Source organism: Balaenoptera acutorostrata, chromosome 15, assembly GCF_949987535.1.
Source record: "Balaenoptera acutorostrata chromosome 15, mBalAcu1.1, whole genome shotgun sequence".
NCBI lineage: Eukaryota > Metazoa > Chordata > Mammalia > Artiodactyla > Balaenopteridae > Balaenoptera > Balaenoptera acutorostrata.
Genome location: NC_080078.1, coordinates 72,323,899 through 72,349,246, shown reverse-complemented (window position 1 = coordinate 72,349,246; position 25,348 = coordinate 72,323,899). Strand labels below are relative to the sequence as shown.

The window sequence follows — 25,348 nt, the reverse complement described above, 5'->3', positions numbered from 1 at the left end:
CTAGGGCCTCCCCATGGACTGTCATAACATCTGCAGAAACTTGTTTCCCTAATTTTGAAAGAGATCAATAAAAACAAATTAAAATAGAGGATTAGAGGTGTCTTTTTGCCACATTGTTTTCCCAAGAACAAAAGATGTAGTGATCTCATCATTATCTCTCCAGAGGTCTCTAAGCATAACACAAAGACATTTAGTGCAGCTTAACGTGGTAATAACTCACTGCACTCTCTCATTACTCCAGGGAACCGTGGGGAGGGCAAAACAGCGAGTAGATAAAAAGGGTCGGGATGAGTGAGAACAGCCCACGTCTCCACATTTAAAAGGTACTGTAAGTTGTATCTGGCTTAGCAGTCCTTTTTAGGGTAGGGCTTTTCCAGGAGAAAACAGGAAAGGATCAGCAGTGTTAAGGGGGTGGGGGGCAGGTGTACATGCCTAGAAAATGGGGAGTTGAGTTGGAGGGGGTGATGAAGAGGAAGAAATGAGCGAATAGTGTGAAAGCACCTCGGACAAGGGCTAAGGGTTGCATGTAGGAGTGTGTTCGCTTATGGAAAATCAAAAAAGGATGCTGTGCTTCAGATGACAAGCAATTGGAAGAAGTGATTCCATCAAGTAAGGGGGGCAGAGGACTTCTTTCAGGAGACCCCAGAGTCATCCAGAGAACCACTGGAAGCACACTACTTCCTCCCTCTCAAGGCTCTTGTGGGGCTACATGAAATGTTGTTTGTAAAGCCTCCAGTTCAGTGTGGGAGACCTAGTGTAAGCAGATAAGTTAGGAGGTCCCCGGAGAAAGAGAACCAGGAATGGCTTTCTTGACATAAGAGAAGCCATTTTGGTCTAAGCCATTTTGTGATCTAAGCCTGGTCTCAATGGTTGTCCTTGAACAGGTCTCAGTAATTAACATGTTGTCTTTGGCTTGGTTGTGTTTATTGACTCAACAGCCATCAAGAGGTGAACCCAGTTTTCAGGTAACACTAAGTCTAGTGTTGTGATTAGGGACATAGGTCCTGGAGTCATCACCACTGAGTTCATATCCTAGCTGGGAACCCTGTCTGAGCCCTCTGTAACATTAGGATTTCAATACCTAACTTGTAGCGTGGCCATGAGGGATCATGTACATACAGTTCTTAGCACAGAACCTAGAACTTACATAGCAAGAGCTTGCCAAATATTAACTCGGACAGTGATAATGATGGAGAATTTCTTAGCCTAAAAACAAACCCTAAAGGTCCTCCGAGGATGGGGAGGCCCCCCTCCTTTTGCAAATGAACAAACTGAGTCTGAGAGTAGAGTCATTGAAAGCATGGACTTACTGGGAAAATCTGCATTGAAATGTCAGCTCTGACATTTGCTGGGTGCATGATGTAGTCACTTTGCTTCTAGACCCACAGTTTCCTCATCTGTAAAATGGAGACGTTGAGAATTATCACTGTGAGAAGTAAATGTGATATAAGCAAAGTGCTTAGTCAAGTGCCCAGGACACAGAATTTGAAACTGTACATGAAATAATGGATAAGCATTCACAAATTATGGTTGTTGATATGGCAATTATTCTTGGTGGAAGCAAGTTAATGACCAAACTAGGAGATCAATCTATTTAAGTGGAATAATATCAAATAGGCAAAAATAAAGAGAGATGTTCAAGATCTGAAATATATAATTCATAAACTCAAGCTTATTAACATATTGATAAATTGATAGTAAATCATTTTAATATATAGAACTCTATACCTAAACCAAGAAAACACATTTTTTGAGCACACACAAAACAATCACAAAAAATAGAATATGTATTAGGCCATAAAAGAAGCCCGAATAAATTCTAAAGAATCCGTATCACACAGCCCGTGTTCCTCAACTATTTTACAATAAAATTAGAAATTAATAACAAAAGGACAGCTTTAAAAATCCCATGAATTTGACAACTAAATAACATGTTACTAAATAGCACTTGGGTTAAAACGGAAATCATAAAGAATCATGAAGTGAATAATAATGAAAGCAGAGCATTTCCATATTGTACAATAGAACAGAGCTAAAACAATACTTAAAGGAAAATCTGGAGCTTTAAATTCATTTACTAGAAAACAAAAGTTAAAAACAAATGAGCTGGATATACAGATGGCAAAAAGCACATGAAAAGATGGTCAACATCATTAGCCATTAGGGAAATGCAAATTAAAACCAGGGGACGTCACTATACACCTATCTGAATGGCTAATAAAAACAATAGTGATGGCAGCAAATACTGGGGAGGATGTAAAGAAATAGGATGGCTGATACACCACTTGAGGGAAGGTAGTAAACTGGTTCAGTCACTCTGGAAAATAGTTTGTCAGTTTATTTTAAAACTAAAAATGAATATACTGTACAATTCAGCAGTCATTTAGGCATTTATCCCAGAGAAATGAAAACTTTTGTTCACACAGAAATTTGTGTATGAATGTCCATAGCAGATTTGTTCATAACAATCCCTGTGATATTGCAATTTAAAATAGGAAACATATATTTGGTCCCCATTTCTGGCACAGAGCTCCTAAAACCTTTGGAATTTCCTAAGTGATAAGGGCACTAGAGGTGACTTTTGTTATGTGAATGAGGTGACTTTGTGCTGCACCCAAGGATGGAAGATGGTTGCCAGGGGGACGGTTGCCAGGAGAACCAACCTTGTGATTAGAGGGTTGGCACTTTCCAACCTCTGGGGAGGGGAGAGGTGCTGGAGATAGAGATCAATTGCCAATGGACAATGACTTTATCAATCATGCCTATGGAATGAAGCCTCCATAAATGTGTTTGGCCAAGTGCCTGGCACACAGAATTAAACCCATAAAAACCCCAAAGGAGAGGGTTCAGAGAGCTTCCAGGTTGTTGAACACACGGAGGTGCTAGAAGGGTGCTGAGAGAGCATGGAAGCTCCACACCCTTTCCCAGACCTTGTCTTGTGTATCAGTTCTATCCGGCTGCTTCTGAGTTGTGTCCTTTTGTAATAATCCAGTAATCTATAAGTAAAATATTTCTCTGAGTTCTGTGAGCTGCTCTGGCAAATTAATCAAACTGGAGGAGGGGGTCCTAGGAACCTCTGATTTATAGCCAGTTGGTCAGAAGTACAGGTGACAACCTGGACTTAAAACGGGCAGCTGAAGTGTGTGTGGGGCGGGGTGAGGGGTATTCTTCTACAAGAAGAACCCTTAACCTGTGGAATCTGATGCTATCTCAGGGTAGTTGGTGTCAGAATTGAGTTGAATTGTAGGGCGCCCAGCTGGTGTCTGGACAACTACTCGGTACTATGTGGGAAACCCCCACCTCCACACGCTGGAATTGGTACCAGAACCTTTTTAACCACAAACCAGAAACTACCCAGATGTCCTTCAGTGGGTGAAATTGGTTAAACAAACAGTGGGACAGCCATACGACGAAATACTACTCAGCCGTTAAAAAAGGAGCCATCTATTAAAAGAGGCAACAGATTGGATGATTGTCAAGGGAATTACGCTAAGTGAAAAAGAAAATCTCAAAATGTTACGTACTATGTGATTTCATTTTTATACCATTCTTGGAATCATAAAGTTATAGAGGTAGAGAACAAATTGGTGGTTGCTAAGGGTTTCAGATGGTGGGGAGGAGAGGGTAATGTGTCTGTAAAGGGTCAGCATGAGGGAGCCTTGTGAGGAGACAGTTGAAATTAGGTGATATCAGTATTTACATGGAGCTACGCACATGATAAAATGGCATAAAATTAAGCAGTTTCTGGTAGTGATGAGTTGGAAACAAACTGCACGTCCATCAGTGGGGAGTAGATGGATAAGCTATGGAGGACGTACACCATGAAACACTGTGGAATGTGGAGAGTAATGGACTGAGGGCACATGGCAGCCTAGGGGGATGTCAAAATCAGAGTGCTGAGTGATGAAAAGGGGAAGGAGCTATAACATATTCCGACATAAATAATTAATATGCATGCATACTAAACAATTACATGCGTTTTGTAAGAACTCATTCAAGCAAAGGAACATATGTGAAACATATAATAATGTGCGTCTATGAAGGAAAGGCAATGAGAGTGAAGAGTGTGTAAAAATATAGAAATACACAGAATAATATTTGAAGGTTGTATTAGTTTCCTATTGCTGCTGTGACAAATCAACACAGACTTAGTGGCTTAAAACAACACAAATTTATTATTCTGGAGGTCAGAAGTCTAAAATAGGTGTGCAGGGCTGTGTTGCTTCTGTAGGCTCTAACGGAGAATCTGTTGATTTGCCTTTTCCAGTTTCTAGAGGCTGCCTGTATTCTCTGGCTTGTGGCTTCTTCCTTCATACTCAAGGCCAGCAGCACAGCATTCTCTCCTCTTTCTGACCTCTGCTTCTCTCTTATAAGGCCCCTTGTGAGTACACTGAGCCCACTCAGATAATTCAAGATAATCTTCCTTAACTTAATTTCAAGATCCTTAATCACATCCACAATGTTTCTTTTGCCACCTAAGATAACCTATTCACAAGTTCTGGGTATCAGGATGTGGACATCTTTGGGAGGTCATTATTTTGCCTATCACAGGAGTTTTGATTTGGAGCAAAAGATAGCAGGGGATTTGGAGGGATGTGGTCTGAGCCAGTATTTGGGAGGTGAGGACAGGAATGAATTACCTGACCAGTTTGGCTGGTGGGTCAGAAGGTTCGTATTGAGATTGAGAAGGGACTTCAGAATGCCAGGTGTATCCTCCAGGTGTGTCTGTTAGACTTCTGCCCCTCTCTCCCTGGGACACATCACAGAATAGTCCACATGGAGGTAGAGCAGGCAACCACATGTGCCTTGTGTTTTCAGCAGAATCTTCCGGCTCCCTAGAGACCAGACTCAAAGTCAGACTTTCCTCCCCTCAGGGGACCAAGTCTGTGCTATGTGAAGTGCTGGCTGGTCATGTTAACGAAAACATGAACCCATATTGATCTGTGATAGTTGGAGTTATCATTCAGCAAATATTCACTTCCTCAATCCCCACTTCCCCACTGTGGGAGGCTCAGCCCCCTTGATGTTGGGCTTGCCTAGACACTTGCTTTGGCCAATATGGTGGACACATCCAATACTGGACATGATATGAAGGAGGCCTTACGAACTCTTGCATGGGTTGGCTTGGCTCTGGTGCATCTGTTGTAGAAAGAACATGCCCTGAGTAACTGCTGCCCTTTCAGCCTGGGCCCTGGAATAAACACACATGGAGGAGGCCTGAGCCCAGCCTAGATCAGACAAGAGCTCATGGACAAATGTCTCTTGTTATAAACCAGTGACTTTGGGGGCTGTTTGTTACACAGCAACATCCCACTAGTATATGCACATATAATTTCATTTTAATCTCACAAGAATCCTAGGAGATATGGATCATTAGCTTCACTTTAGATATTATAAAACTGGGGTTCAGAAAGGGTAAAAAGATTCATTCAAGGTCGTGCAGTTCGTAAATAAGTTTTAATGGGCAGGAGAGAGAGAGTGTGTAAATTTCAGGCACCTGAGCAGGAGTATTTACAGGTGGAGGGAAGATGAAGTGTGGGAAGGGCATTTGACTGATGACCCCTAAGAAAAAGCTTACATTGTGCAGAGGCAGCTTTAGAAGGGTAAATTGACATAGAAAATCCGGAGGGAAGGATGGTGACCTCTCCAGGATTCTGAGGTGAAGGATTATCATTTGGCGGCTTATGTAAGAGCCTGTGCTAGGATTGTGTGTCACAGTGTCATGGCCAGGAGCCACCTTCTATTAGAAGGATCATCCAGGAAACACCATGTATACATTTTAGCCCCTCACCTTTGCTGAGAGGTACTCACCGAGGCCAGAGGGTGCTTCCCAAGTGAGTGAGGCAGATAATCGGGGGTAGATGGGTCTTCTAGCTTCTGTTCTCCTGCCCCTGCTCTTCTGCTGGGGTTCTCTTCTTGGTGTTTTGCCACAAGGTGACTGGGATAGAAGACTTTTGCTTCATCATGTGCCCTTTCTCCTTGCGTAGGTGAGTCTCAAATGAGACTTGGCAGAGAATAAGCCACCTTTCACGGACAGTGGTTTTTGTTTGAAATTCTTCCTTCAATGTAATGATACTCTTGTACATTTCCAAAAAAAATAAATAAATAAAGTGTTGGACATCATAAGAAAACTTGGTAGGCATTTCTGGGGCTGCTGACACAGCAGGCCTCTCCAAGGTCCAGCAGTCCTGAGCAGTGTCTACAGATAAATGTGATTCCTTGGGAGATCAAGAATGTCCTGGGGCGGGGGCTTCTCTGTTGCGGGCAGACTCCACTTTGAAAGACCTTAGATCCGAATATAAAAAGCTGAACTGTCCAACTGAAAGGGAAGGTGGTAGTTCTGGGAGAGGAGCTATCAGAGTCCAATCAGGAGATATTACTTTTGTTTGTTTGTTTGACATATTCTGGAAATAATTTGATTTACATTACAAATGGCTTCTCACCAGCATCACAGCAATGGCAGATTAGCTACACTACAGACTGTTTCCTAATTCCAGGGCCCACATAGTTCACAGCCAGACTGTTTGTCCCAAGGAGAAGCAGTGTTCGGAATGCTAATACCTTACCTGGGCTCAGTGCTAGGTGGCTTTGAACCATCAAAGATGTTTCAGGTTTTATTCTTTCTCCAGCTTTTTTTCCCTTTTCCTTTTTTCTTTTTTTTCTTTTTTTTATAACAGACAAGGGGACTTGCCACGAATTAAGTGTAAATTGAAGTGAAGCCCAGAAGGTGCTATGGGCTCACCTTCTCCCCCCGCCCCACCCTGAAACTCTTTCTCTGGAAACTGAAACCGTGTAATTTAGAAATTGCTTCTCTCTTTCCAACCCAGTTTCCTCGGCCACAAAAGTAATTTTTAAACATTCTACAGCTTTTATTTCCAGGCTGCAATCTTGTGCTGCTGTCCATTTAATTCTTCCTGGCGTTTGAACACCTGAGCCGTTGATGTGACAGGAGGTGTGGCTGGCCGCCCTGTTCCTCGCTCAGCAACCGGCCAGGTGGCTGCATCTGGATGGGGCAGCGAGGGAAGAGCCAGGTCTGTGCCAGAGCTGGGGAGCAGAGTGCGGCCAGCTAGAACGTCGGATTTGTAGGCAGGGGGTACCAAGGCAGAACGGAGCATGGGGAGAGGGAAGGTGGGAGACGCCAAATGATCAAGTTCAGGCGTTGGGGTCCTGCATCTAGATCAGTCAAGGTCGAGTTCGGAGATTCATCACACCATTTACTTTAACAGAGAGGATTGCCTGTTATGAGTTGTTAACTATCGTGATTCTCCAACTGTGCTGAGGCAGCCCAGGCCACTGCAGTGAACTCACCAAGGCACCACGTGAGGGCATTTAGAATTTTAATTTTACATGATCACGACAAACAGTGCCATCTGTCAGACATTGTACAAACTACTAAGTTGAGGTGATCCACAGTTTCAACATTAGATTGGGCTGCATTCCTTTCGGTGACATCATATCTTTGCCAAGCTAGCCTTCCTGTTGTTACTGAGGTGAAAAGCAAGTATTGCAGAAAAATCAACATGGCGCAGGCAACAAGAACAGCGATTTCTAATCGGAATCCACAGTTGGAGAAGTTGTGTAGGGCTTAACAGATGCACGTATCCCATTAGTAAGCAACCGTGGTTATTTAAGAATGGAATTAACGTATTTTTTCTTTTGATTTGTGTGTATTGTTTTCTCAAACCACTATTAAGTGGTTAGGCTATAAATACTTACTAAGTTGTTTGGACTAACGAATAAATGAAACTATTAGGTATTTCTTTGGTTAGGAACTCTGTGAAAAAATTACCAAAACACCAAGGTCACCATGAAAGTTTGGAAACCTCTGGTTAACTATATATAAAGAATTGGCTGGGAAACTGCAAAGGTAAAAAGAGAACATGAAAGTATTATACCAGTATAGCAACCGTGGGAACAGGTACTGCTAGGCTTGGGGAGGGCAAGGGAACAGACTGGAATTAGAAGCATTTTAAAAATTGGAAGAGGGAGCTCTTTTTGGCTGGTGCTGGTGTCTCTGAGGTTCTGCAGTGAAGCTTGCTCTTTCAGTGCTGGAGAAACTGCAAACTAGATCCAACTGCTGTGACAGAATGAACTTCCCTGGGGGGTGAAGAAGTGATATTGGAGTGACGCCCACAGGAACAGGAAGCACTCTCTTCTTCCTCCTAGAGCCCTGCAGTCTCCCTCTATCGCCCCCTACTGGCAGAGACTAGCATAGAGCCAGCTGATGGAGCAGAGTTGTGATTTATGGAATACCAGCCCCAGCATCATGAAACAGGGCGTAGAAGGGGTGTTGGAGCCGAGAGACAATGGCTTAATAACTATCCCAGGGTCCTTGGATTGCAGCTGTCATGCTCACCCTTGGCCTGAGGTCCGTTGCCCCCAGTGCATAGGTTGCCTCTTGAACCTGGGCCGTATCTGACTCTTGGCTCCCCATGCATACCCCAAGCTGCTGAACGGTAGCGCCCACAGGATAGGGCTGTTGCACCAGCCCTGGTTTTACCCTGTGTTACATTCCGACCAAGTTCACTCCTCCGTTCAATGTGGGGATGTGGAGCGGGACACCCAGCCCAACGATGGGAAAGATAAGCACTTGAGAGAAGGCTTTCCCAGAACAACTAAGGTTCAAAGAATGAATGGAAGCTGGGAGAAAGGAGGGACTAGAGAGAGGAGGGAAGGGTGATAACATTCGGTCAACATGTCAGCTCTGCAGAAGTATCTTCCTGACCATCATACCTACAGGCCCTAATGGCCATTTTTATCCAGCTTACCCCCATCGCTTTCCTTCAGAACACTTATGACAACATGCAGTTTTGTCAGCTCACATGTTGGGTTGTCATTATGATTGTTTCACTCTGTGTCCCCCACCAGATTTTAAGCTCCAGGGTGGCAGGAACCATGTCTGTTCTTGTTAACACTTTGTCCCCAACACTTAGCCTACCATTCCATAGGTGCTCAATAAATATTTCAAGCTAAGCCGTGTCCAGGGAAAGAGTAAGGATTTTAGTGTAAAGAGAGAGGAAAAATCAAGAAAGATCAAGGAGCTGGTAGCAGGACCTGAAATCAAAGAAGTGAAATTTTAGACCCAACCTTCCCTGAACCCCCTAATCTCCCTTCCCTGCTTGATTTTTCTCTAGAGCACTTACTGCCATCTGACATTCTCATATTTTGATTATCTCATATATTATTTAATCTCCCATGTCCCACGAGAACGTAAGCCCCTTAAGGGCAGAGAGGATTTTTGTTTGGTTCACTCCTGCATCTAGTGTAGTGCCTGGTACATGGTAGGAACTCAAAAATATTCATTAAGAGAATGAATTTGTCCAATGCTTGACTTTTGGCAAAGGATACTTGCATCACTCTGTTACAACTACTTTAGTTGCTCTTCTCACTTACTTCTTAGGAATAGTGGGAGGGACCATTACTGTAGTGTGTAACACTCAGACTGGCCTGACACGTCACTGCATGGAGTGTGCATTTGCAGTGGGAGGGAGGGGATTCCTGCTTCTGTGGCATGTCCATTCGTGCAGCAGAATCTTGACGGCCATTTGCTCCTTTATTCTTGTATCTTGGACTTTAAATGTGCTGACTCCTTTGCCTGGGGCTTAACCTTCCCATTCCCTACTCTCCATTCTCCTTCCCCCGCAAACCTTGTACCTTTACCTCGTTGAATCCCATCCATCCTTTGCCCAAGGCCCCCTCCTTCAGGACAGCCTTCTTGGCCTCTAGACTCCACATTACACTGTTGGTGATTTACTCTCAAATATTTACCAGTGGAATGTTATGGATGAGTTACGGGTTAAGCTGTAACCCAGTGCTGCCAGCCTTCCCATCAAGACCGTACTGGTTAGGGGAAGTCCCCTGGTACTCCAGTTGAGAAGCCCCTTCTCCAGAGACAACGCTACATAGCCCAGGTGTTTCTGATACCACGTCTTGATCCATAACCTTCATTTTGCTAATCAGTACACTCAGTGCCAGAAATTGATTGTGGTGGTTGAAATCAGGGACCTGTCCACTAGCATAAGTATTGTAAATGGACTCTAATTGGTGAAATTGAAAGTATTCAAAATATGTGGGTTGGCCAAAATATTGTGAAAGCGCTTTCCAAATGTACATAACATAGGAGAACCCAGTAAGGCCTCTAGCTCTTAGCCTTAGGGATGGTATCCAAGCCTTGATTCCTAAACAGTCCTGTGTTACCTGATGGGTCTGTAATGGTACTTGATTTGCCCCTAGACCAGGAGTAGGCAAGGTACAGCCCACAGCCTAGGCTATCTTTTTTTTTTTTTTCATGGAAAGGCATTTTATTTTAAATATAGCAGTGTGTACATGTCAATCCCAAACTCCCAGTTTATCCCTATTTTTGTAAATAAACTTTCATAGAATCACAGCCATGCCCATTTATCTACACATTTTCTGTGTCTGCCTTTGCATTACAACAGCAGAGACAAATAGCTGAAACAGAGACTGACCCACAAAGCTTAAAATATTTACTATCTAGACTTTTAACAACAACAACAAAAAGTTTGTCAACTCCTACTTGAGAATACTGTCATAACTGCCTTAAATGAGCCTACATGCAAGATAGGAACGACGTCACCTAAAAAGACTAAGACAGGTTGCTGAGCTTCATTGAGCTTTATGGAATGGATAGTATGACCTATTTTGTGCCTGCTTGCTAATAAACATTTGTGTAATAAATGCTCATCTGTGTAGTAGAATTTAGCCTGAGACTTGCTTTTATTATAACCTAATAATGCAGTTATGGAGGAATCATTAACCCTCACTCACCTCAGATTTCTTTGGTGGCTTCTGGTTTCTATGAAAAAGAATGTAAGGTTGTGCACGAGTCATGCTTAAATTGGCTCAGATGAGTTTCCAGCGTAAGGCTGTGTCTTTCTGACATGTGCTGCCTGGAAGCCCAGCACTTTCCCTGCAAAAGCTCCTTCAGGCTTCATCATTCCATCCTTCACAATTGTCGTGTCTGCATCCCCCTCTAGAGCATGAATCTCATGAAGGCTAGAACATGCCTGTCTCATTCCCCTGCATCCCTAATGCCTGTCCCATCTCAGAGGCCCAAGACATGTTTGTAGAAAGGAAAGAATAGATAGAGCTATATCTGAACATGCATTAATGGGACCTTGCTAACTCCAAACTACAGTTGGTTAAAAAGCATGAACCCAGCAGTCAGCTGGACTGAGAACCAGGCCAGGGGTCCACGGTCACCTGCAGGACTTCTATTTTATCTCAGTGGCTCCCCTGCCTTGCCTCCCTTCTGGAGGTGGGAGCTGTATTTAAGGGAATACAGCTGGGTCAAGTACCGTCTGGGAGCTTGGTGGACACTATCTCCTTAATTCACCTCGTAGCCCTAAAAGGCAGAAGTACCATCCCCGTGTTACACATGAGAAAAATGAGGCAAAGACGCAGATGGGCCAAGTGACTTGCTTTAGTGACCCAATACAGATCCAGCACTCTTTTTTACCATGTCTTGATGCCTCCCTGCTCAAGAGTATTTTTTCAGTATTGGGTAAGCCAACGAACATGTGAATGACATACCTTCTCTATGACATCGCTGCAAGAGGGTGACAACAGAGTCACCTGATTCTAGTGGTCGGGGTAGGTAGGACCCAGTGACCTTGGATGGTGAGGGTACCAGTATCCCTAAGTGAAGCCTCTGGATTCCTGTCCTTGCCTACCTTCATAAGGATGTCTGTGATAATATGCAACAAATTCCTGTCCGCCAAACATCTGTAATAAATTAGAGGAGGTGGCAGAAAGGAAGCAAGAGAGTAGGTTTGGATGATGCTGAAAGAAGATGGATTTTATTTTTGTTCCTTTTACCTTTTTCCCTTCGTGTAGCATTTCCATGCAGAAATTGCAAATTAATGGTCACATCGAACTATCTGTCAATGTATTACTGCTCTTGCAGTATCAAATTATGTCGGCAATAATGTTTCCAGCTGCCTAGGACTCCATTGCAATTTAATTTGAAAGGAACTCAAATTGCATCTCCAAATGGATAAAAAATTAATTTTACATACAAGCTATCCACCTCCACAGCCCCATGCCCCAAATTATCTCAATTTAGGTTCAACTTTGAATAGTATGTATGTTACAGCCAACTCCACGTGCAAAGATGAATACATAGAAAATTCATGAATTGGAAATCTGCTTTGCTGCTCCTTTGTTTTAATAAGATGTTCTGCCTTGATTAAGGTCATTAGGAGATTCTACAGCTATTGCCTTTGACAGCAGGAATGGAGGCTGGGTCCATAAAAAACAAGAGGCTGGAATTCTAACTTAACCACATGATTACCTTAACAATTGGAGTATAGAGAGAGCCCTGATTCACCCCTTCACTTACTGCATTTCCCCTGCAGGATGTTAAGGCCTTGGTTCTGGTTTGGTCTTCAGTTATCCCCTGCTTTCTGTATTTACTCATTCTTCATTTATTAATCAGCTATATGTCCAGTTATAAAAATGAAGAGATCTAGGTGCTCACAGGTTAGCAGGGGAGGTGAGCATGAACCAAACATCCAAACATTAATCTGCAATTTGATAAGGACTATGGGAGAAGTATTAAAGAAAACAGATGATGATTCATTCTGCCTGGGCAGGAAAGGCTTTTGGAGAAAGTTACAAAGAAAGGGTGGCATTGGAGCCCGGCCTTGAATATATTGAATAGGGATTTGCCAGTGACAGCCCAAGCAGAGGGAAGCACGGAGGTGTAAAAGGATTCAGGATGCAACACTCACTCTGCTTTAGGAATGTAGGGTTCAAAGAGTGAGCAGTGGAAAACGAGGGAGGGAATTTGGAGGTGGAAGGGTACATGTTGCAGGTTGGGCTCTGGTATTAGGTTGAAAACGGTACTTGAGTAAGATCTAAAATGGGAAGGAGAGGCGTGATCAGTGATCAGAAGTGAGGAGGCCCACCCTACCTTGCAGCGGCAGCTGCAGAATAAAGAAGCTTCTGAAGATATGAGTTAGTCAATCACACACACACACATACACACTTGTCCCTAACATATGTAAGAACACAAATGGGTCTGGGACAAGATACACAGACCTGCAGCCTCTTTCCTTCTCCTTTCACCTGACTTCATCCCTCCCCACAAAGGTCTCCTCCTCCAAACAGCCACGCTCTGGTCACCCGTTGGGCCTAGGGGTACACACATGGAATAGGGTCTGACCTTAGATGGCCAAACCAAGGGAAGAGGTTCACACAGGCCCCTGAAATGAGTTTGGAGCCACTGGGACAGGGAATTCTAGGGTGTCAGGTGTCTGGAGCCCGGTCCAGAATGGGGAGCACAGGGACCAGGTAGACATGTTGGCCCATTGACTCCTGCTTCAGGAGGAGGGCAGAGTCTGCAGATGGCCGGAGTGTGCTCGCCAATTCACAGGGCTCGGGACAGGGCCCTCATTGCCAAGTCTAAGGGCATAGAGACAGTGAACCCAGAGGCCAAGCCACTCTGCTTGTCCACCAGAGGAAGACTTTCCAGCTTCCCAGATAAGCCACACTCTCTTCCCACTGTATGCCATCTCGGTGGCCTGTAGGCTGTTACTCAAGAAGGTCATATGGACGGAGTCTTATCTGGAGGCAGAAACCATAGGCTCTAGGCTTGAACATATTTACACAAGGGATGTAAATTCAACAAACCAATCTCCACTGCACACACAAGGCTTTCTCAGCAATTTCTAACTTGTTTGTACGAACCGGAATGTAAACCTGAGACTCTCCCTGCTGTAGGCAATTACCGGAGCAGAAGCTGGGTTTGGCATCTGAGGTTTGGTGGGGGGGCGGTTATAGTGAAAGCATGAATGCCTCCATCATGCATTTTGAAAACTAGTTTCCATCATGTAGGATTTTAGGACGTTCTCTTGCTTGAATTGACAAATAGATAAGTTCACCTTAAAGACTCGGTGATGTGCTAGAGGGGACAGAACAGGGGACTGTGGAGTCAAGGGGGTCCAAGCTCAGTGTTCAAAAACAGGTCACCATCTGTTCATCTCAGTTTAAACAACATGAACTGGCCCACCAACAGACTCAGTGCCACGTGCTGGGGTTGCTGGACAAATAGCACATGGTCCCTTGCAGCCTGGGAGGAATGATGTATAAAGGAACAAGCAGTTCCTAGAAAGCGTGACGGATGCTGAGTGGGCTGGATAGCTGTGCAAAGTGCCGTGGGAGTCCAGAGCTGGGGACTTAGCCGTGTGGCCCTGGGCAAGTCATGTCCCTTCGTTGGCCTCAGTTCCCTATGTCGGACAGTTGTTTTCAGCACACAACTGCCCAGCCCATAGTTACTGCTTAATAAAGAGCCACTGTCTTGCGCTTTCTTGAATGTGAGTTCTCGAACTTACAGAACACTTTCACCCACATGTATCTAACCCACAGGGCCACCAGAGGTCTTGTCTTTTGCACTTGAACTGAGATGTCCTTGAACCTCTTAATTCCATAGCCTGAGAAAGCCCGAATCATCTCTCAAGGTGTCAGTAACACACATGGACATATCTTCCAAGTTCCCTTTGCCTCTGGTCCCTTTGTTCCCATGCGACATTTTATTTGGCCCAAGTGAGGCATGCAGATCTCAGAAGCCCCAGGAAATCCAATCACAGCTAATCATTTTGTGGTATTTTGAGGACCCTATTGAAGACTAGGAGTCACATGAGAACAGTCCCATTGGGCTCCACCCAAAAATACACCATCTTGTTCACCCCCATCCTCTCCTATTCAATCCCAGCAGCCAGGGAGTTCATTTTTCTCTTCCTCTAAAGGCTAAGCACAGCCGATCCCAATGCCCTGGGACTGCAGCATCTACTCCAAACAAGCTTCTTAAAGCATTTCTCCAAGAAGGGCCATTCTCTCTAAGAGGAATGCCCACTGTTAGGCAGAGACAATTTTCTCTCTCTCTTTACAGTTCATTTTATACACATTAACGGCCCTCTGGGATTAGCGCAATAATTTCCACTTTATAGACGAAGAAATGGAGGCTCAGAGATGCAGTGCCCTTGCCCAAGGTCACACAGCTAGTGAGGTAGCATGGTGGGCGGGGCGGGGGGGGGGAAGTACATCATGCATGCATGATTGAATCTCTAGCCTGTGCTTAACTACTCCCAGTGAAGAGAGTCTGACAGAAGAACTTATGGGGAATGCTGATCATAAAAGAAGTTACGTTTCTATCGTAACAAGTGCCTAAACCTTATAGAATGAGCTTTACATATGGGGATTAAAAAAAGAAAAGTTTTGTTTTTTATTATCTGTTTTGCACAAAAACATCTATTTAATTTGTGTAAAGTGTAAATAGAATATTCATAATAAAATAAACATAGCCAGTGTTATATATGGGGGTCTGGGACCAAGATCAGCACTGGGGTGAGAAGGCATGATCAGATCTGTTTTTATTTTTTATTTTTTTAACTAAAAGTATAGTTGATTTACAATGTTGTATTAGTTTCCGGTGTACAACAAAGTGATTCAGTTATATATATATATTCCTTTTCATATTCTTTTCCATTCTGGTTTATTATAAGATATTGAATATAGTTCCCTGTGCTACACAGTAAGACCTTGTTGTTTCTATGTATAATAGTGTGCATCTGCTAATCCCAAACTCCCAATCCTTCCTTCCCCGGAACCCCCTCCTCCTTGGCCACCACAAGTCTGTTCTCTATGTCTGTGAGTCTGTTTCGTAGGTAAGTTTATTTGTGTAATATTTTAGATTCCACATGTAAGTGATATCATATGGTATTTGTCTTTCTCTTTCTAACTTAACTTCACTTAGTGTGATAATCTCTGGGTCCATCCATGTAGCTGCAAATGGCGTTATTGCTTTCTTTTTTATGGCTGAGGAATATTCCATTGTATATATATACTACATTTTTTTAAATTAATTAATTAATTTATTTATTTTTGGCTGTGTTGGGTCTTCATTTCTGTGCAAGGGCTTTCTCTAGTTGCAGCGAGCGGGGGCCACTCTTCATCGCGGTGCGCGGGCCTCTCACTGTCGCGGCCTCTCTTGTTGCGGAGCACAAGCTCCAGACACGCAGGCTCAGTAGTTGTGGCTCACGGGCCTAGTTGCTCCGCGGCATGTGGGATCTTCCCAGACCAGGGCTCGAACCCGTGTCCCCTGCATTGGCAGGCAGATTCTCAACCACTGCGCTACCAGGGAAGCCCCCTACATCTTCTTTATCCATCCCTCTGTCAGTGGACATTTAGGTTGTTTCCATGTCTTGGCTATTGTGAATAGTGCTGCTGTGAACATAGGGGTGCATGTATCTTTTTGAATTACAGTTTGTCTGGATATATGCCCAGGGGTGGGATTGCTGGATCAGACCTGTTTTTAGAATGATGCCCCTGGAGGGGCCTGTCTGGAAAAAAGTGGAGAGGAAAGAAGGAAGGGTTGAGGACTGTTGTGGGAGGCTAGGAAAGGACGAGTTGTGTTGTCAGTGAAAGGAAGGGAAATTCCAAGGCATTGTCAATGGGTCACAGTGACCTGTTGAGGACGCTGTGCGTTGAGGATGCGATTCGATTTCTAGACTGTGCACCTCAGTGTAGTGAACTAAAGAAATGGGGCTGGTTTCTCAAGAGGAGGGGATGTGGCCAGATGAAATGTAAAGAGGTAGATCAGAACTCCAGCATCCTTCTCAATTAGTATTTCCCCAAAGTGTTTTGTGTGCTGTTAGTGGTACCCAACATGGTTCTTGGTGGTACCCTGATGAAGACAACTTTGCATTGTTTTACATGGTAAACATTTATTTATGGCAAGTGCTTCAGGTTTTCCCTTTAAATAGTTATGTTTTCTTTTAGATGCCTTATTTAAAAAAGAAGAAGGAGTTTGATTTACAGAAAAATGGTAATTAAATTACACTCTAGTTGGCGAAATCAGGAAGGCAGTGGCTGAGTGATTGGGATGAGTTGAAAGCGCTGTTCTGCCCTGTTTTAGCGGAGCCTCCACCCCACCTTCCTGACAGCCTCCTCAGAGCCCCGTGTCTTGCGTGTGTGTCTTGCAGACCCGGTGCACGGCCCGCAGAACGTGGAGATCGTGGACATCCGAGCCCGGCAGCTGACGCTGCAGTGGGAGCCCTTCGGCTACGCGGTGACCCGCTGCCACAGCTACAACCTCACGGTGCAGTACCAGTACGTGTTCAACCAGCAGCAGTACGAGGCCGAGGAGCTCATTCAGACCTCCTCCCACTACACCCTGCGGGGCCTGCGCCCCTTCATGACCATCCGGCTGCGGCTGCTGCTGTCCAACCCCGAGGGCCGGATGGAGAGTGAGGAGCTGGTGGTGCAGACGGAGGAGGATGGTGAGTGCAGCGGTGCGCATGCTCCCTCGGGAACGGGGAACGCCAGACCTGCTGGGGGCGGGGCCATGCCTAGCGGTTAGGAGGTTTTCTTTTTCCTGCGTCTTTCATCTCTCTGTTGGTATATCAGCCCCTTTTCTAAGCTCTTCAGTAAAGCACCACACAGGCTGTGCAGTGCACAACTCCAAGGGGTGCTGTCCCCCTAGACAATGGCAACGCTGTCGCAGACACACGCTCAAGTTTGACCTTTCTACATCCCCATCTCTCGTCTCACTTTATACCACCTGCTATGCCAGCGTTTAACCACACTGATGCCTCCCGAAAGAGAAGCTGTGTATTGATAGGATTGTTGAAGCATGTTGAGTTTGGGAGTCAGACGGCTCTGGATTCTGTAAGAATAAGGATCAGAAAATACACTTAAAGAAATTGGCACACACATCGAATGCACCCAGAACCGCATATTCACCTGCGTGTCCTACAGGCGTCTTCAAAAGTACCCAGAAACGAACTGTCTCCTCTTCTATATGGGCTTCTCTCCCTGTGTTCCTCTCGTCAATGAACTGCATCTACTAAGTCAAGATAAACACCTGAAGTCAGCCTGGGTGCCTCCACCTCTCCCTCCCCATCCCCCAGCTCCACGCCCACAAGGTTCCGATGAGCTTGCTTTCTGCAGTTTATCTTCCAGCATGCCTCTTAAGACTCCAGGAAGAGAGAGCCACGTGTACTTTCTAGAACACATCTCTTTTTCCCGCCCTTGTCTCCTTGCCTATGCCACTCTGTTTCTCCTGCTCAGAATGACCTCTCCTCCACATTTGTGGGACAAACTCTATTTATAATCTTTCAAGTCTTTGCTCACGTGCTGCTTCCTCCAGAAGCTTTCCCTGAGTGCCCCAAGCCAACTTGGGTGTTGCTTCTCAGACCCCTGCTGTATTTTGCATGTAACTCCGCCACGGTGGTTATGTTATTTATGGTAGGACAGGACTTGCTGGTTCTAGGACTTATCTAAGAAACACTTCTCTGTGGCCGTATTTCAGTTTTCCTTCCGGCCAGACTGCTTCTGGCCTCGAGGGGTGTCTTTAGTTAGTTTCCTGGCATCAGACTCATGTGGATTGGTCTGCAAATGATCGATTAAGGAAGGTTTCCCAGGGGAGACTGGGAAGGGAGTGGGGGAAGCAGGACAGTGAAGGGGAGGAAGCCCAGGTACAGCTTCAGGCCAAATCCAGGGGGCTGTGACCTGGGCCTGCAGGAGAACTCTATAGGGCAGGTTATGTATCACTATCGTGCCAAATCACGGCTGCCGGCCAATGGTTAGGTCTGGAATGGGGATGGAAGATTGGGAAGTAAATTCTCAGGAACTTTTGGCTTTCTACACATGCAGACAAAAAACAGAAGGGCACAAAATGGCATAAAGTGATTAGAAGGGATCCGGGCAGAACTCTGTCATCGTTACTACATGAGGCAAATCCTCACACTTGACCCAAAGCAGAGCCTCTTCCATGGCGGTCCTGTCTAGTACTCTTATTTCATATAAGCAAGTCGAAGGACCCCTGAGTGATGACCCCTGGTGGGATCAAGACCCACATCCTCAGCTGCAGAGTCCCACAAGGAGATAGAGAAAGGAGCTCCAGCCTCTCACCTTGTCTCCCAATTCTCACATCACCCCGTCCCATCTTAGACCTGGAAGTTTTATCAACTCTGCCTTCATAACAAACCCTTCCTGATCCCCTTTAAATTCATCCTCACAGCCACTCTGTTCACAGCCCCTGTAGACTGTGCTTCTAGGTAGCAGTAGCAGTGGGGACTCGGCCTGTGTCACCTTGTTCCCCCATCTTCCTATCTTGTAATGAACCTCAGTCTTCTGTGGGTACAGCTCTCCCCAAGACCAGCTTCTCCAGAAGATCTGAGTGCCCTGTGTCCTATGAGCCTGTTCCCATCCAGCCTCCAACAGAGAGGGTCAGACATCTCATCTTGGCTTCATTTTGCAGCCCAGGACATGTGACCCTGGATTTAGCTTCTGCTGAAGCTGCCAAAACTTTCCCAAGATCTGGCTCCATTGTTTCAAAAATGTACAGCCCCTTCCTCCAGCAGGTAGAATAATGCACTCTTTGAGAAGGCAGACTCTGGAGCCAGATACGCCTGGAGCAAGTTGCTTAACCTCTCTGCCTTGGTTTCTCATCTATAAAAAGGAGATAGTAATAGTACCTACCTTACAGGTTGCTGTGCTCATTAAAAAGGATGGTGTATATAGAAATTGGAATCATGCTCATCAGATTGTAAGTTTTCATTAAATGTAGCTACTACATTTGCACTAAATAAAAAAAATTCTTGACAAAGAATCCTCTAGCACAACCAAACCAGAAGCCATCCACCCATCTCTTCAGAGCTATAGACGTCCACTGTAACTGGTTGTAGATTATGACATCGACTTTCAAGGAGTGGCGATGTGGTCAGTGCCTGGTTGGAGAAGCAGAGTTGGGGCAAGTAGGGTGGTTTAGTGCCAAGTGTTCATGAGGGACCTGGTTGTTAGAGAGGGAGGAGCCACTGTTGAGAACCAGCATGAAAACTCAGGATGCAGAAGATGAACACGAGGGTTTGGCCCAGGAACAGCTCAGGGCATTTTTTGCCAAGATGCTCTGCCCACCTTGGGCTGCTTTTTGAGGATTACCTACATGTGCAACAGCAAATCCCAAATCCCATCCTTAAGGCACGCCTCAGCCTCTCCCTTTCTTCTTCTCGTCATCAGGAAAAGAAACAAGCACAAGGTCTTTATCAAAACAAATTGAGAGCAGCAAAGCTTTGAAATTACATTTTAATCAAACACCATTAATATCATATCCATTCCTTCTCTACCGAGATGTGCGGCCATTATCACAGTAAACACACCAACATTAAGACACCAGGCCTCCGTCTTGTAGCCCTCCTGAGGCCCCACCTCAGGAACCACGGGGCTGCAGCAAAGCCTCAGAAGAGCACAGCGCCCTCTGCATGCCGGGATGAGGTTCCATTTCTCCTAAAGAGGGGAGAGGCACCATCTCTGTTTGCTGGGAGCTCATTCACCTCAAGGTCGAGCTGGGGATGGAGCTCAGCTGTAGTCCATTAACCGAAACCCCCTTTGGGGAACCAAGGAGCAGCCTTGCAGATTGAGCTGACTGGACTCACGCTGCTTTCGTCTGTGCTACAAAATTGTCTTCTGGGGAATATACGGAATTTGTAATTTCATCACCCCAGTGCTTTCGTGAGCGTGTGAAGCAATCCACCGCTGGTGAGAGGAGGTCATGGCCACTGAGCCCTGTTGTTTCATCTGGGAGGTCATCGTTAATAGGAGACTAAACAGGTTCTTTATTTTCCTCCTTTTCTTCACAAATGTCTCATACAAAACCGTGACTTATTTACTGGGTGGTTACTTCTCTGCCTTCAACCAGACCACAGCCAAGACTGTGAAATGGAATCTAGACACTCATAGGCATGTTATATTTTATACAATGACTCATACCCAAGATCTTACTTTGAAATGTTTCAAAACCATAGAAAAACTGAAAGAATAGTACAAACGAGATCTGTAAACCCTTCACTAGATTCAACATTTCTGAACACCTTGCTATCTATTTTTTCATATAGATGTATGATACCTAGGTATGATATATTTGATATGGAAATATATATAAACATACATATAATATTTTTAACTCTTTGAAAGTAAGTGGCAGAAATCATGATACCTGACCCCTAAATTCTTTAGCATACATGACATGACCTAAGGGTAAGGACATTCTCCTCCATACCCACAATACCATAGAACATCTAAGAAATTTAGCATTAATTTTAAAATAATCAAGTAGATAATCCACATTCATATTTCCAATAATATTAAACCTGATTTTATGTGACAAACCAGAATATGAGACATGTTTGGCAAAAATGCTATATGGGTTGGTGATGTATATTTCTCACTGTATCATGTCAAGAGGTACATAATGTCAGGGATCCCCTTTACTGATGTTGCTGCATTGGTCCCTTAGATAAGATGGGGACCACCCAGTCCCTCCACAGTAAATGCAGCACCTTTTCTCTTCGTAAATTAGCTCACCTGTGCAGTGATGCTTTGAGATCCTTGAGGATCCTATTCCCCAAGAACTTTTTTTTAAATTTTATTGAAGTATAGTTGATTTACAATGTTGTGTTAATTTCTTCTATACAGCAAAGTGACTCTGTTTTACATATATATATATATATATATATATATATATATATATATATATATATATATATATTCTTTTTCACATTTGTTTCCATTATGGTTTGTCACAGATATTGAATATATCAATAGTTCCCTGTGCTATACAGTAGGACCTTGTTGTTTATCCATCCTATACATAGCAGTTTGCCTCCACTAATCTCAAACTCCCAGTCCTTCTCTCCCCTACCCCCTTCCCCCCTTGGCAACCACAAGTCTGTTCTCTATATCTGTGAGTCTGTTTTTGTTTCATAGATATGTTATGTTATCTCAGATTCCACATATAAGTGATGTCATATGGTATTTGTTTTTCTCTTTCTGACTTACTTTGCTTAGTATGATAATCTCTAGGTCCATCCATGTTGCAACAGATGGCATTATTTCATCCTTTTTGATAGCTGAGTAATATTCCATTTGTGTGTGTGTGTGTGTGTGTGTGTGTGTGTATCACATCTTCTTTATCCATTTGTCTGTTGATGGACACTTAGGTTGCTTCCATATCTTGACTATTGTAAATAGTGCTGCTATGAACATTGGGGTGCATGTATCTTTTCGGATTAGAGTTTCGTCTGGGCATATACCCAGGAGTGGGATTGCTGGATCATATGGCAACTCTCTTTTTAGTTTTTTGAGGAACCTCCATACTGTTTTCCATAGTGGCTGCACCAATTTACATTCCCACCAACAGTGTAAGAGGGTTCCCTTTTCTCCATACCCTCTCCAGCACTTGTTATTTGTAAACTTTTAAAATGACAGCCATTCTGACTAGTGTGAGGTGGTACTTCATGGTAGTTTTGATTTGCATTTCTCTAATAATTAGTGATGTTGAGCATCTTTTCATGTGCCTATTGGCCATCTGTATGTCTTCTTTGGAGAAATGTCTATTTAAGTCTTCTGCCCATTTTTTGATTGGGTTGTTTGTTTTTTTTGTTGTTGAGTTGTATGAGCTGTTTGTATATTTTAAAAATTAAGCCCTTGGTGGTCACATCATTTGCAAATATTTTCTCCCATTCTGTAGATTGCCTTTTTGTTTTGTTTATGGTTTCCTTTGCTGTGCAAAAGCCTGTAAGCTTGAGTAGGTCCCATTTGGTTTTTTGTTTGTTTTTTTAAGAGTTTTTTGATGTGGACTATTTTTAAAGTCTTTATTGAATTTGTTACAACATTGCTTCTGTTTTTTTTATGTTTTTTTGGTTTTTGGCCATGAGGCATGTGGGATCTTAGCTCCCTGACAAGGGATCAAAACCACACCCCCTGCATTGGAAAGTGAAGTCTTAACCACTGGACCACCAGGGAAGTCCCAGGCCCCACTTGTTTTTTGTTTGTTTGTTTTTGTTTTTATTTCAACTGCCTTGGGAGACTCACCTAAGAAAACATTGGTATGACTTATGTCAGAGAATGTTTTGCCTATGATCTCTTCTAGGAGTTTTATGGTGTCATATCTTATGTGTAAGTCTTTAAGCCATTTGGAGTTAATTTTTGGTGTGAGGGTGTGTTCTAACTTCATTGATTTACGTGCAGCTGTCCAACTTTCCCAGCGCTACTTGCTAAAGAGACTTTTTCCCATTTAATATTCTTGCCTCCTTTGTTGAAGATTAATTGACTGTAAGTGTGTGGGTTTATTTCTGGGCTCTCTATTCTGTTCCATTGATCCGTATGTCTGTTTTTGTGCCAGTATCACACTGTTTTGATTACTGCAGCTTTGTAGTATTGTCTGAAGTCTGGGAGGGTTATGCCTCCTGCTTTGTTCTTTTTCCTCAAGATTGCTTTGGCAGTTCCGGTTCTCCCCAAGAACTTTTGACCCAACGGTTTTAACGCTCCTTGATAGTCCTCTCCTGAATCAATTATTATGCTGATATTTACAAAAGGGTGCTGTAAATCTAGCATTCCCTCTACATGTATTAATTTGCATTCTTCTTTATAAAAGAGCTTTTCTCTCCTCATCCCCCTCCCCATTTTTTTTCCCTATTGACTCATGGGTCATTTTTTTTTCCTGAATGTATTAAAGTCCATTACTATCATTATTCTTTTCAATGCTCAAACTGTCTCAAGTATGGCTAGTGGGAGTCCCTTCAGATTGGCTCCTAGGTCCTTTGGACATGGTCTCATTAGTCTTCCTTGCTTCTGGTGCAACAAAATATTCCAGACTCTCCTTGTAATGTCTCTGCCCCAGGCCTGGAGTTAACCACTTATCTGAGGATATCTGGTTGTTTTCAGAGATGCATCTTAGTTGTGCTCAATGGGGTGTTATTGCCTCTAGGCTCTTCAAGAAGGTAGAGCTGGGGAATATAATTTTATCTGTTTTAAATCATGAGCTCACACTAATTCAAATCCAACACCTCAGGATTCTTCTGCACTTGCCCTCAATCCATATATATCTCTCTGCCTCCTCCCACAGTGAAAACCCCAACATTCACATATTTTTTCATTTGCTCCATGCTACAATACACACAAAGTAGTCTCAGAATTACAATACCAGTCCTCCTAACAAACAAGGAAACTACTAAATTAGGTTAAAGATTTTCTTTTTAGTTTTTCTCTCCTTGAATAGTCACGATACCATATCCAAAAGTTCATTCTTTTCTCTGGATGGTTATATTATCAATTTGATACCCTATTAGGTTCATTTATTTCAATTTTAAGGTCTGCCTTCCCCCCATCTTTTTTTGTTTAATGTCATTGTTTCTAACATCAGAACAGTTTCTTGGTTCAAAAGTCAAAACTGTATAAAAAGGTACACTCAGAGAAGAATTGCCAGCATCTCTCTTTCACACTGTTCTTATCTGCACCTGGAAGGTAACCATTTGTATTTATTTCAGATACATCTTTCCTATAGTTCATTTTGTAAAAAAGTAAAAATTATCTTTATTTCTCTTATTTTTATATAAAAGATAGCATAGTAGGTATACTCTGCATCTTGTGTTTTTGTTCACTTAATATATCCTTGAAATCAGTCCATGTCGGCTTGTACAGATTTGTGTCATTCTTTTTTATAGCTGTGTGGGACTTTCATTATGTGGATATACCATGGTTAATTCAAGTAGGGTCCTGTGGACACTTGGTTGTTCCCATTATTTGCTATGACAAATAATACTGTATCCAGTATTGTGCATGTGTTGTTTGGTATTGTGGAGATGTATTTTCATGAGAAGTTCCTGAAAGTTGGATTACTGGGGTCAGTGGGTAAATGCATATGCATTTTTGTTAGATGATGACAGATACTCCTCCATAGAAGTCCTTATCATTTTACATTTTCATCAGCAGTGTAGATTTGTTTAATCTTAACACCAAACATGAAAAAGCAAACAGAATCATTTTTCTTATTTTGCAATAAGGAATGTAGATTCCCATATAATTTATAATAATTGTATAAAAATCTAATTGATTATAATTAATCATATAGTATATAATATTTTAACATAATATGCTTAATCACGTATAATAATATATCCTTAATCACGTATAATACGTATATTATTGCATTTAGTATAAGACATGTACTTTCATCATAGAGAAGACTGATATTTTAGGAATGAGTGCTTGTATTTTATGTGCGTTTCTAACAAGGTTAATTATCTGGTTTCTCAGGTCACATGAAACTAGAAGGAGGCTGCATGTTGCTAGGGATATGTACTTGTACAGTAACAAGATACAGTAACAAGAGGCTGCATGTTGCTAGGGACGTGTACTTGTACAGTAACAAGATGCAGTAACAAGAGGCTGCATGTTGCTAGGGATGTGTACTTGTACAGTAACAAGATGCAGCACATAAAATCTGGAAAAGAGGACAGTGAGAAGAAAAGTATAAAAAGCAATAACA

The 25,348-nt window shown here is 43.3% G+C and overlaps 1 protein-coding gene across 2 annotated transcripts in view; it reads left to right on the top strand.

Annotated features, from left to right (window-relative positions):
* PTPRT (protein tyrosine phosphatase receptor type T) overlaps nucleotides 1–25,348 on the top strand; it is an 803,133-nt gene that overhangs the window by 352,648 nt on the left and 425,137 nt on the right. For both annotated transcript variants that reach the window (XM_057529518.1, XM_057529519.1), the window contains exon 7: nucleotides 17,004–17,300. In XM_057529518.1, coding sequence (XP_057385501.1) covers nucleotides 17,004–17,300 — 297 coding nt within the window. The remainder of the gene's footprint in view (nucleotides 1–17,003; nucleotides 17,301–25,348) is intronic.